Source organism: Oncorhynchus mykiss, chromosome 3 (genome assembly GCF_057628025.1).
Source record: "Oncorhynchus mykiss isolate SJ-2025 chromosome 3, ASM5762802v1, whole genome shotgun sequence".
NCBI lineage: Eukaryota > Metazoa > Chordata > Actinopteri > Salmoniformes > Salmonidae > Oncorhynchus > Oncorhynchus mykiss.
Window position 1 is genome coordinate 4,572,501 of NC_143024.1, and position 11,893 is coordinate 4,584,393.

The window sequence follows — 11,893 nt, forward strand, 5'->3', positions numbered from 1 at the left end:
TGGGTTGGAACACATGGGTTAGGGTTAGGACACATGGGTTTGGACACATGGGTTAGGGTTAGGGAACATGGGTTAGGGCAAATGGGTTAGGGAACATGGGGTAGGGTTAGGGAACATGGGTTAGGGCACATGGGTTAGGGAACATGGGTTAGGGTAAATGGTTTAGGGAGCATGGGTTAGGGAACATGGATTAGGGAACATGGGTTAGGGAACATGGGTTAGGGTACATGGGGTATGGTTAGGGAACATGGGTTAGGGTACATGGGTTAGGGAACATGGGTTAGGATACATGGGTTAGGGGACATGGGTTAGGGAACATGGGTTAGGATACATGGGTTAGGGAACATGGGTTAGGGAACATGGGTTAGGGAACACAGGTTAGGGAACATGGGTTAGGATACATGGGTTAGGGAACATGGGTTAGGGGACATGGGTTAGGGGACATGGGTTAGGATACATGGGTTAGGATACATGGGTTAGCGAACATTACACTCAGATAAGTTCCAAAAGAATAAAGACATTACAAATGTCATATTATGTCAATATACTGTGTTGTAATGTGTCCCTACCCTAACCCATGTGTCCTAACCCATGTGTCCTAACCCATGTGTCCTAACTCATGTGTCCTAACCCATGTGTCCTAACCCATGTGTCCTAACCCATGTGTCCTAACCCATGTGTCCTAACCCATGTGTCCCTACCCTAACCCATGTGTCCTAACCCATGTGTCCTAACCCATGTGTCCTAACCATGTGTCCTAACCCATGTGTCCTAACCCTAACCCATGTGTCCTAACCCAAGTGTCACATCCCTAACCCATGTGTCCTAACCCATGTGTCACATCCCTAACTCATGTGTCCTAAGCCACGTGTCCTAACCCATGTCTCCTAACCCATGTGTCACATCCCTAACCCATGTGTCCTAACCCATGTGTCCTAACCCAAGTGTCCCAACCCATGTGTCCTAACCCATGTGCCCCAACCAACGTGTCCCAACCCATGTGTCCTAACCCATGTGTCCTAACCCATGTCTCCTAACCCATGTGTCCCAACCCTAACCCATGTGTCCTAACCCATGTGTCCTAACCCATGTGTCCTAACCCAAGTGTCCCCAACCCATGTGTCCTAACCCATGTGTCCTAATCCATGTGTCTTAACACATGTCGCCTAACCCATGTGTCACATCCCTAACCCATGTGTCCTAACCCACACTCATGTGTCCCACCCCTAACCCATGTGTCCCAACCCTAACCCATGTGTCCTAACCCATGTGTCACATCCCTAACCCATGTGTCCTAACACATGTGTCCTAACTGATTTGTCCCAACCCTAACCCATGTGTCCCAACCCTAACCCATCTGTCCTAACCCATGTGTCCTAACCCATGTGTCCTAACCCATGTCTCCTAACCCATGTCTCCTAACCCATGTGTCACATCCCTAACCCATGTGTCCTAACCCATGTGTCCCAACCCATGTGTCCCAACCCATGTGTCCTAACCATGTGTCCTAACCCTAACCCATGTGTCCCAACCCATGTGTCCTAACCCATGTGTCCTAACCCTAACCCATGTGTCCTAACCCAAGTGTCACATCCCTAACCCATGTGTCCTAACCCATGTGTCACATCCCTAACTCATGTGTCCTAAGCCACGTGTCCTAACCCATGTCTCCTAACCCATGTGTCACATCCCTAACCCATGTGTCCTAACCCATGTGTCCTAACCCAAGTGTCCCAACCCATGTGTCCTAACCCATGTGTCCTAACCCATGTGCCCCAACCAACGTGTCCCAACCCATGTGTCCTAACCCATGTCTCCTAACCCATGTGTCCCAACCCTAACCCATGTGTCCTAACCCATGTGTCCTAACCCATGTGTCCTAACCCAAGTGTCCCCAACCCATGTGTCCTAACCCATGTGTCCTAATCCATGTGTCTTAACACATGTCGCCTAACCCATGTGTCACATCCCTAACCCATGTGTCCTAACCCACACTCATGTGTCCCACCCCTAACCCATGTGTCCCAACCCTAACCCATGTGTCCTAACCCATGTGTCACATCCCTAACCCATGTGTCCTAACACATGTGTCCTAACTGATTTGTCCCAACCCTAACCCATGTGTCCCAACCCTAACCCATCTGTCCTAACCCATGTGTCCTAACCCATGTGTCCTAACCCATGTCTCCTAACCCATGTCTCCTAACCCATGTGTCACATCCCTAACCCATGTGTCCTAACCCATGTGTCACATCCCTAACCCATGTGTCCTAACACATGTGTCCTAACTGATTTGTCCCAACCCTAACCCATGTGTCCCAACCCTAACCCATCTGTCCTAACCCATGTGTCCTAACCCATGTGTCCTAACCCATGTCTCCTAACCCATGTCTCCTAACCCATGTGTCACATCCCTAACCCATGTGTCCTAACCCATGTGTCCCAACCCATGTGTCCCAACCCATGTGTCCTAACCATGTGTCCTAACCCTAACCCATGTGTCCCAACCCATGTGTCCTAACCCATGTGTCCTAACCCATGTGTCCCAACCCTAACTCATGTGTCCCAACTCATGTGTCCCAACCCATGTGTCCTAACCCATGTGTCCTAACCCATGTGTCCAAACCCATGTGTCCTAACCCTAACCCATGTGTCCTAACCCATGTGTCCCATCCCTAACCCATGTGTCCTAACCCATGTGTCCTAACCCATGTGTCCCATCCCTAACCTTAACCCTTGTGTCCAGGCAGGGCAGGGCAGGCAGGCAGGCAGGCAGGCAAGACAGGACAGGGCAGGACAGGGCAAGACAGGACAGGGCAGGACAGGGCAGGCAGGCAGGCAAGACAGGACAGGGCAGGCAGGGCAGGGCAAGACAGGACAGGGCAGGCAGGCAGGCAGGCAGGGCAGGACAAGGCAAGACATGACAGGGCAGGACAAGGCAAGACAGGACAGGGCAAGACAGGACAGGGCAGGACAAAGCAAGACAGGATAGGGCAAGACAGGACAGGGCAACACAGGACAGGACAGGGCAAGACAGGACAGGGCAGGACAAGGCAAGACAGGACTGGGCAAGACAGGACAGGGCAACACAGGACAGAACAGGGCAAGACAGGACAGGGCAAGACAAGGCAAGACAGGACAGGGCAAGACAGGGCAGGGCAGGGCAAGAAAGGACAGGGCAGGCAGGACAGGGCAGGGCAGGGCAGGACAGGACATGGCAAGACAGGGCAGGCCAGGGCAGGACAGGATAGGACAAGACAGGACAGGGCAGGACAGGGCAAGACAGGACAGGGCAGGACAGGACAGGACAGTCTACAGAGGCACCAGGGGACTATAACACACAGGCTTCATTCGGTTGGTAAAACACCTGAACAGTTGGTCTTTGAAGCAGTGTAACACTCTTCTCTGAGTCCTGCCAGGCAGACAGGTGGGGAGACATTCCTTCTAGGGACAGACAACTGAAATCAAATGTCAGGTTTCAAAATAAAAAGGAGTGTTGTATTGGATATCCCCCCTTCTAGGGACAGACAACTGAAATCAAATGTCAGGTTTCAAAATAAAAAGGAGTGTTGTATTGGATATCCCCCCCCCCCCCTTCCTTCTAGGGACAGACAACTGAAATCAAATGTCAGGTTTCAAAATAAAAAGGAGTAATGTATTGGATACCCCCCCCCCTTCCTTCTAGGGACAGACAACTGAAATCAAATGTCAGGTTTCAAAATAAAAAGGAGTGTTGTATTGGATATCCCCCCCCCCCCCCCCCCCTTCCTTCTAGGGACAGACAACTGAAATCAAATGTCAGGTTTCAAAATAAAAAGGAGTGTTGTATTGGATATCCCCCCCCCCCCCCCTTCCTTCTAGGGACAGACAACTGAAATCAAATGTCAGGTTTCAAAATAAAAAGGAGTGTTGTATTGGATATCCCCCCCTCCTTCCTTCTAGGGACAGACAACTGAAATCAAATGTCAGGTTTCAAAATAAAAAGGAGTGTTGTATTGGATATCCCCCCCCCCCCCCTTCCTTCTAGGGACAGACAACTGAAATCAAATGTCAGGTTTCAAAATAAAAAGGAGTGTTGTATTGGATACCCCCCCCCCCCCCCCCCCACAGTCACCACTCAGCAGACAGACAGATAGGAGCCACTCTGCACAACAACAGCTAAAAATAAAGCACTGAGTCAGTAACACAATCTGAAACTGTAAATAGACCCTGGGGTGACCCAGTCTGTTGGTTATCTCTGCCGGTCTATGAAACCAGTAGGTCCATAAGGAGAACACCTGGCATCTTGTTCTAATTATTATCTTTGGTCTCTAAATGATCTTCTCCACGCGTCAAACCGTTCTGCAGCCTTGCGAGGCCATGTGTGCATCAAGTACAACAACAACAAAAAAATGAAGGCTAGGACATCCGGTTAAAAAAATGGCATAAACCCAAACCCCACGTCGGTTTTGCGCCACGATAAGGAGAAGGAAAACAAATAGGAAGTAATGCACGAGTATAGGGACGTGGTCTAGTGGTTATCACTTGTTGGACGTAATTAAATGTGAGATGTCTCTTTAAGAGACACGCCGTCGCGATAAAGCCGTGGCGAGGCTCGCTGCAACCAGCCGGTAGTTTCAGTTCACACAGAAACCACGGTGAAGGCGGCCGCGTATAGCCGGAGTCTTCTGAGAAAGGAGACCGAAAACCAAGCTGTAGACAGTTATATGTCGTTTCCTGTGGATGATAATAACGAATGGCTCGTCGGTGATGTACTTTCAATATCTACAAGACCTTGGGGGTGAGTAAAAACGCCGTTTCTTTTCTTGATTTTAAAATGCCTGCTAACCGGTTTAAACAGGTGCATACACCTGTTTGAAATGTTGACCTACTGCTCTCAAAGAGTTTAACGGGACAAAGGCATTTTAATAGAAAATCACCGCCTTGGACATTTTAAAAACTCAAACATGCCTCTCTCTTTTTCACTAGGTTGATATCCAGAATCTTTTTGGACATCATCCCGGTATTGTATTTTTGACCGGAAGCATTTGATGATGGATTGGAACCGTCCCACACCTTGAAATAAGTCCTACCCGGATCGAATTACCGGTCGTGTTAGGTTTCCTACCTAAAGCACCGACCTCACCACCTCCGCGCCTGGAACAGGTGGAAACGTGTCATTTATTTAGTTGTTGTCACCACCCACCTGGAAGTGGCATGGGTAACCAGGTTGAGAAACTGACACATCTGACTTATGACAATGTTCCGACCGCGGATCCCAACGGGTTTGACACGGAGGATGAGCTGGGGCCCCGGATCGGAGTGTCCTACATCTTCTCCGCGGACGACGACGAACAAGAGGAACGTGTTGACGGACCGGACAAGGATCAGAACGAGGAAGAGAAACAATACGATAACTGCAACGAGCTGGAGTGTGTTGTGTACTACCGTGACGAATCTGTGTACGAGAAAAATCTCAAACTCTCTGATATGAGCACGTATTCGACTGAGAATCTTTTAAACAAGTGCATACCGGGGGATTTGGTGGAGTTCGTGGCTACGGGCCAGTACCCTCACTGGGTCGTGTACGTGGGCGACTTTCAGGTCGTTCACCTGCACCGGGCTGAAATCAAGAATAATTTCCTGACAGATGCCAGTCAAGGAAAGCGAGGCAGGATAGTTAACGGGCTGTATAAATTCCGCGCTCTGCCTCCCGAGGTGGTGGTGCAGAACGCGGTGCAGCAAGTAGGAACGAGAGACCGAGAGCTGGACTGGAGGAACTCTGAGTGCTTTGCTGCGTGGTGCAGGTTCGGGAAGAGGGAATTTAAAATCGGAGGAGAGATCCGTATCGGAAAGCAACCCTACAGGTTGAAAATGTTGTTTTCTGACAAGAAGAGTCACGTCCTTGAATTTCAGAGTTTTGACGACTTGATCATGGAGAAGAGGAGAAACGATCAGATGGGCAGAGATGCGGTGACGCAAGAGTTAGCGAACCATCTCAACGCAACCGATGCGGAAATTAAGGACGACTTTCATCAGAGTGTGAACTGAAAGACCCCAAGAGAAACGGATGGTAATGTCCAGTGGAGGACTTGGGCAGCGTTCAGCTTTAGGATACAGGAGCCCACGTGACTAGAACACTGTTGGAAATCCTGTTTTGTTTTTTTGGCGCAATGGCCGTGCGCCTTTTTATGCATACCAAAGCATTTATATTGGTTTGAGACGAAGTAGCAACTCAACCAATGAAGTGCATTTAATTTACCAACAGTTTCTACCTTGAGATAAGGACACCTTGAAACCCACAAACATTCCTGTCTATACTGAACAAAAATATCAACTCAACATGCAACAATTTCAAAGAATTTACTGAGTTATGGTTCATATAAGGAAAACAGTCGATTGAAATGAATTGATTAGGCCCTAGTATATGGATTTACTGTTCACTATCGGATGTAAACAAATATGCATCTGTTGGTCACAGATACATTTTTATTTTTAAATGAGCCTCAGGATCTCGTCACGGTATCTCTGGACATTCCAAATTGCCCTCGATTTAAAATGCCATTGTGTTCGTTGTGTCCGTAGCTTATACCTGGCCCATACCATAACCCCACCGCCACCACGGGGCACTCTGTTCACACAACGTTGACGTCAGTGAACCGCTCGCCCACACGACGCCGTACACGTGGTCTGCGGGTTTTGAGGTTGGTTGGACATACTGCCAAATTCTCTAAAAACAACGTTAGATGTGGGTTATGTTATAGAAATCAAAATTAAATTCTCTGATAACAGCTCTGGTGGACCTTCCTGCAGTCAGCATGACAAGTGTACGCTCCCTCAACTTGGGACATTGTGTTGTGTGACAAAACGGCACTTTTTTTGTGTGTGTGTGTGTGGCCTTTTTATTGTCCCCCAGCACAAGGTGCACCTGTGTAATTATCATTCTGTTTAATCAGCTTCTTGATATGCCACACCTGTCAGGTGAACGGATTATCTTGGCACAGGAGAAATGTTCCCTAACAGGGATGTCAACAAATTTGTGCCAGAAAATGTGTGTATGGAACATTTCTTGTCTCTTTTTATTCCAGCTCATGAATCATGGGAAAAAAACACACTTTTACACGTTGCTTTTTTAATATTTTTGTTCAGTGTAGCTTCAAGTCGTCCCATATGGACTGGTCTCTGTTGTTTTCTACCCATCTGAAGAGGAGCAAAGCCTTTCCTATAGCCTTTCATATCTGTCTGTTTCACTACGTGCTCCTGGACAACCCCTGGTGTTTTAGACCAATGGAGAGGGAGCAGAACATGTTCCTGGACAATCCTGGTGTTTTAGACCAATGGAGAGGGAGCAGAACATGTTCCTGGACAACCCTGGTGTTTTAGACCAATGGAGAGGGAGCAGAACATGTTCCTGGACAATCCTGGTGTTTTAGACCAATGGAGAGGGAGCAGAACATGTTCCTGGACAACCCTGGTGTTTTAGACCAATGGAGAGGGAGCAGAACATGCTCCTGGACAACCCCTGGTGTTTTAGACCAATGGAGAGGGAGCAGAACATGTTCCTGGACAACCCCTGGTGTTTTAGACCAATGGAGAGGGAGCAGAACATGCTCCTGTACAACCCTGGTGTTTTAGACCAATGGAGAGGGAGCAGAACATGCTCCTGTACAACCCCTGGTGTTTTAGACCAATGGAGAGGGAGGAAGCAGAACATGTGACCCATTTGACATTTCACTTTCCGGATTCCCTACTGTGACTTTATGATTCCCTTTCTGACCTGTCTGACTGGTTATTGTATTCACAACCACAATTCTGTGTGTCCCAAATGGCTCCCTATATAGTGCACTACTTTTGGCCAGAGGCCTATGGTCCCTTGTCAAATGTAGTGCACTACTATACAGGGTGCCATTTGGGATGTTTCCTGGCTGCACTTTAATTGAGTCTATTATTGATTTCATGGGTTTTTTAAAAACATTTTTTTTTTTGGAGGTGAATGTTTGTATGAGGAAATATATGGAAATAAATATCTATTTAACCTAAATGCATATTTTCTTACAGCACTAGTCTGTTGATTGGTCAACTGCAAAATGGTAAATGTATTTCTATTCAATTAAAAACCAGACATTGATGGCTGGTACTGTGTAGTTTTGCATTCACACCCAAAGTCAGGTACAACCCCATTACTTTATCTCCCTGAGCAGGAGGCATTACTTTATCTCCCTGAGCAGGAGTCATTCCATTACCTCCCTGAGCAGGAGTCATTACTTTATCTCCCTGAGCAGGAGTCATTACTTTATCTCCCTGAGCAGGAGTCATTACTTTATCTCCCTGAGCAGGAGTCATTACTTTATCTCCCTGAGCAGGAGTCATTACTTTATCTCCCTGAGCAGGAGTCATTACTTTATCTCCCTGAGCAGGAGTCATTACTTTATCTCCCTGAGCAGGAGTCATTACTTTATCTCCCTGAGCAGGAGTCATTCCATTACTTCATCTCCCTGAGCAGGAGTCGTTCCATTACTTCATCTCCCTGAGCAGGAGTCATTACTTTATCTCCCTGAGCAGGAGTCATTCCATTACTTCATCTCCCTAAGCAGGAGTCATTTCATTTCATCCACAACACAACCATTCCAACATTTTCCCTTTGCTTGTCTTCCACAGGTGTTCCATTTGAGGTGGAAAGAAAGTGAACTGGGGCAGTGATACATTTTGATTCAACCTCCAGAATAGCTGAATAACCTCCGACATCTTGAATGCTGCTTCACTATCTCCCAAAACCCTTCACCCCTCAGGGTATTCTGGTTTAACCCTTCACCCCTCAGGATGTTCTGGTTTAACCCTTCACCCCTCAGGATGTTCTGGTTTAACCCTTCACCCCTCAGGGTATTCTGGTTTAACCCTTCACCCCTCAGGGTGTTCTGTTCAGCCCTTCACCCCTCAAGGTATTCTGGTTTAACCCTTCACCCCTCAGGGTGTTCCGTTCAGCCCTTCACCCCTCAGGGTGTTCTGTTCACCCCTCAGGGTGTTCTGTTCAGCCCTTCACCCCTCAGGGTGTTCTGTTCACCCCTCAGGGTGTTCTGTTCACACCTCAGGGTGTTCTGGTTTAACCCTTCACCCCTCAGGGTGTTCTGTTCAGCCCTTCACCCCTCTGGGTGTTCTGTTCAGCCCTCAAGGTGTTCCGTTCAGCCCTTCATCCCTCAGGATGTTCTGGTTTAACCCTTCACCCCTCAGGGTGTTCTGCTCAGCCCTTCACCCCTCAGGGTGTTCTGTTCAGCCCTCAAGGTGTTCCGTTCAGCCCTTCATCCCTCAGGATGTTCTGGTTTAACCCTTCACCCCTCAGGGTGTTCCGTTCAGCCCTTCACCCCTCAGGGTGTTCTGTTCAGCCCTTCACCCCTCAGGGTGTTCCGTTCACCCCTCAGGGTGTACCGTTCAGCCCTTCACCCCTCTGGGTGTTCTGTTCAGCCCTCAAGGTGTTCCGTTCAGCCCTTCATCCCTCAGGATGTTCTGGTTTAACCCTTCACCCCTCAGGGTGTTCCGTTCAGCCCTTCACCCCTCAGGGTGTTCTGGTTCAGCCCTTCACCCCTCAGGGTGTTCTGGTTCAGCCCTTCACCCCTCAGGGTGTTCTGGTTCAGCCCTTCACCCCTCAGGGTGTTCTGGTTCAGCCCTTCACCCCTCAGGGTGTTCTGTTCAGCCCTTCACCCCTCAGGATGTTCTGGTTCAGCCCTTCATCCCTCAGGGTGTTCTGCTCAGCCCTTCATCCCTCAGGGTGTTCTGGGTCAGCCCTTCACCCCTCAGGGTGTTCTGTTCACCCCTCAGGATGTTCTGGTTCAGCCCTTCACCCCTCAGGGTGTTCTGTTCACCCCTCAGGATGTTCTGGTTCAGCCCTTCACCCCTCAGGGTGTTCTGGTTTAACCCTTCACCCCTCAGGATGTTCTGGTTCAGCCCTTCACCCCTCAGGGTGTTCTGGTTTAACCCTTCACCCCTCAGGATGTTCTGGTTCAGCCCTTCACCCCTCAGGGTGTTCTGTTCAGCCCTTCACCCCTCAGGGTGTTCTGTTCAGCCCTTCACCCCTCAGGATGTTCTGGTTCAGCCCTTCACCCCTCAGGGTGTTCTGGTTCAGCCCTTCACCCCTCAGGGTGTTCCGTTCAGCCCGTTCAGCCCTTCACCCCTCAGGGTGTTCCGTTCAGCCCGTTCAGCCCTTCACCCCTCAGGGTGTTCCGTTCAGCTCTTCACCCCTCAGGGTATCCTGTTCAAGATGTTCAACTAGTTGGTGCTGTTCCTTTCTTGACATCCGGGTTGTTAGTTTTGCTTTAAGCAGGATTGTTGCACAAAGTGGTAATGTTATGTAAAGGTGATTAGTTACTGAGCTTTTACTAAGCACCTTTCTGCCTGTCAGCAGAGGCCCAGAGACGTGTTTCAGCAGGTTACCAGGATTACTACACAAAGGCACAACATTTATCTGCTTCCTCTAACAAAGGTAATCTCTGTTTTCACTGTGTGTGTGTGTGTGTGTGTGTGTGTGTGTGTGTGTGTGTGTGTGTGTGTGTGTGTGTGTGTGTGTGTGTGTGTGTGTGTGTGTGTGTGTGTGTGTGTGTGTGTGTGTGTGTGTGTGTGTGTGTGAGAGAGAGAGACTGCTTCTCTGCATTCTAATGCTGTTTCTTTTCCTTTAGCTAGTTTTGAGCGGTGATTGTTTTGCGCACACACACACACACACATACACACACACACTTGCACAGCCAACCGCTGAGGCCTTGTTATCCCTGTTGTCAGAGTGACGCCTGAAGCATTTTAAGTCACGTGGTGGGAGAGACCCAGCTCTTGTTTGTTTTCCAGTGTTGTATTTGCACTGAGATAATAAGGGTTGATCCGGGGTAAAGTCCCATCACCTCCTCTCTGACCAGGGTTGATCCGGGGTAAAGTCCCGTCACCTCTGACCAGGGTTGATCCGGGGTAAAGGCCCCTCATCTCTGACCAGGGTTGATCCGGGGTAAAGGCCCCTCATCTCTGACCAGGGTTGATCCGGGGTAAAGGCCCCTCATCTCTGACCAGGGTTGATCCGGGGTAAAGGCCCCTCATCTCTGACCAGGGTTGATCCGGGGTAGAGGCCCGTCACCTCCTCTCTGACCAGGGTTGATCCGGGGTAGAGGCCCGTCACCTCCTCTCTGACCAGGGTTGATCCGGGGTAAAGGATCGTTATCTCTGACCAGGGTTGATCCGGGGTAAAGGATTGTCACCATCTCTGACCAGGGTTGATCCGGGGTAGAGGCCCGTCACCTCATCTCTAACCAGGGTTGATTCGGGGTAAAGGATCGTCATCTCTGACCAGGGTTGATCCGGGGTAAAGGCCCATCACCTCCTCTCTGACCAGGGTTGTTCCGAGGTAAAGGATCGTCATCTCTGACCAGGGTTGATCCGGGGTAAAGGATTGTCACCTCATCTCTGACCAGGGTTGATCCGGGGTAAAGGCCCCTCACCTCATCTCTGACCAGGGTTGATCCGGGGGTAAAGGCCCATCACCTCTGACCAGGGTTGATCCGGGGTAAAGGCCCGGGCTCACACCCACTAATGTAATCAACATTCAGCCAGTTGAAACACGTTTCCACGCGCTCCCCGGCGAGATGAATCGAACACCCACAATGCTTTAGTTGTTTTGCTGCAGGTGAGGCCCTATGGGAGATGGGAGAGATTTCCTGGCTCTGTTATTGGATAGGACGTCTGTATAGGCATTTGCATTCCTCCTTTTCTCTGTGGTCAGAACACAGACTAATCACACTATATATATACAATGACATGATGGTTCTTTACCCCAGATAAATATGTGTTGTTCTATACTGTTGTGCATTTTAATGCTAAACATCACTGATGTTGACTGACTGAAATGTGAAATACCACCTGCAGTCCAGACGCATTATGTTAT

The 11,893-nt window shown here is 49.2% G+C and overlaps 1 protein-coding gene across 1 annotated transcript; it reads left to right on the top strand.

The window, feature by feature from the left end:
• The first annotated feature begins 4,473 nt into the window (after positions 1-4,473).
• Positions 4,474-8,020, top strand: LOC149984273 (protein LRATD2-like). The gene is made up of 2 exons (XM_090230619.1): positions 4,474-4,780; positions 4,969-8,020. The coding sequence occupies exon 2, from the start codon at positions 5,197-5,199 to the stop codon at positions 6,028-6,030; it is 834 nt and encodes a 277-aa protein (XP_090086745.1). The 5' UTR covers positions 4,474-4,780; positions 4,969-5,196; the 3' UTR covers positions 6,031-8,020.
• The last annotated feature ends 3,873 nt before the right edge of the window (positions 8,021-11,893 follow it).

Coding starts and splice junctions, on each gene's coding strand:
- LOC149984273 (XM_090230619.1), top strand. CDS start 5,197: ATGGGTAACCAGGTTGAGAAACTGACACATCTGACTTATGACAATGTT.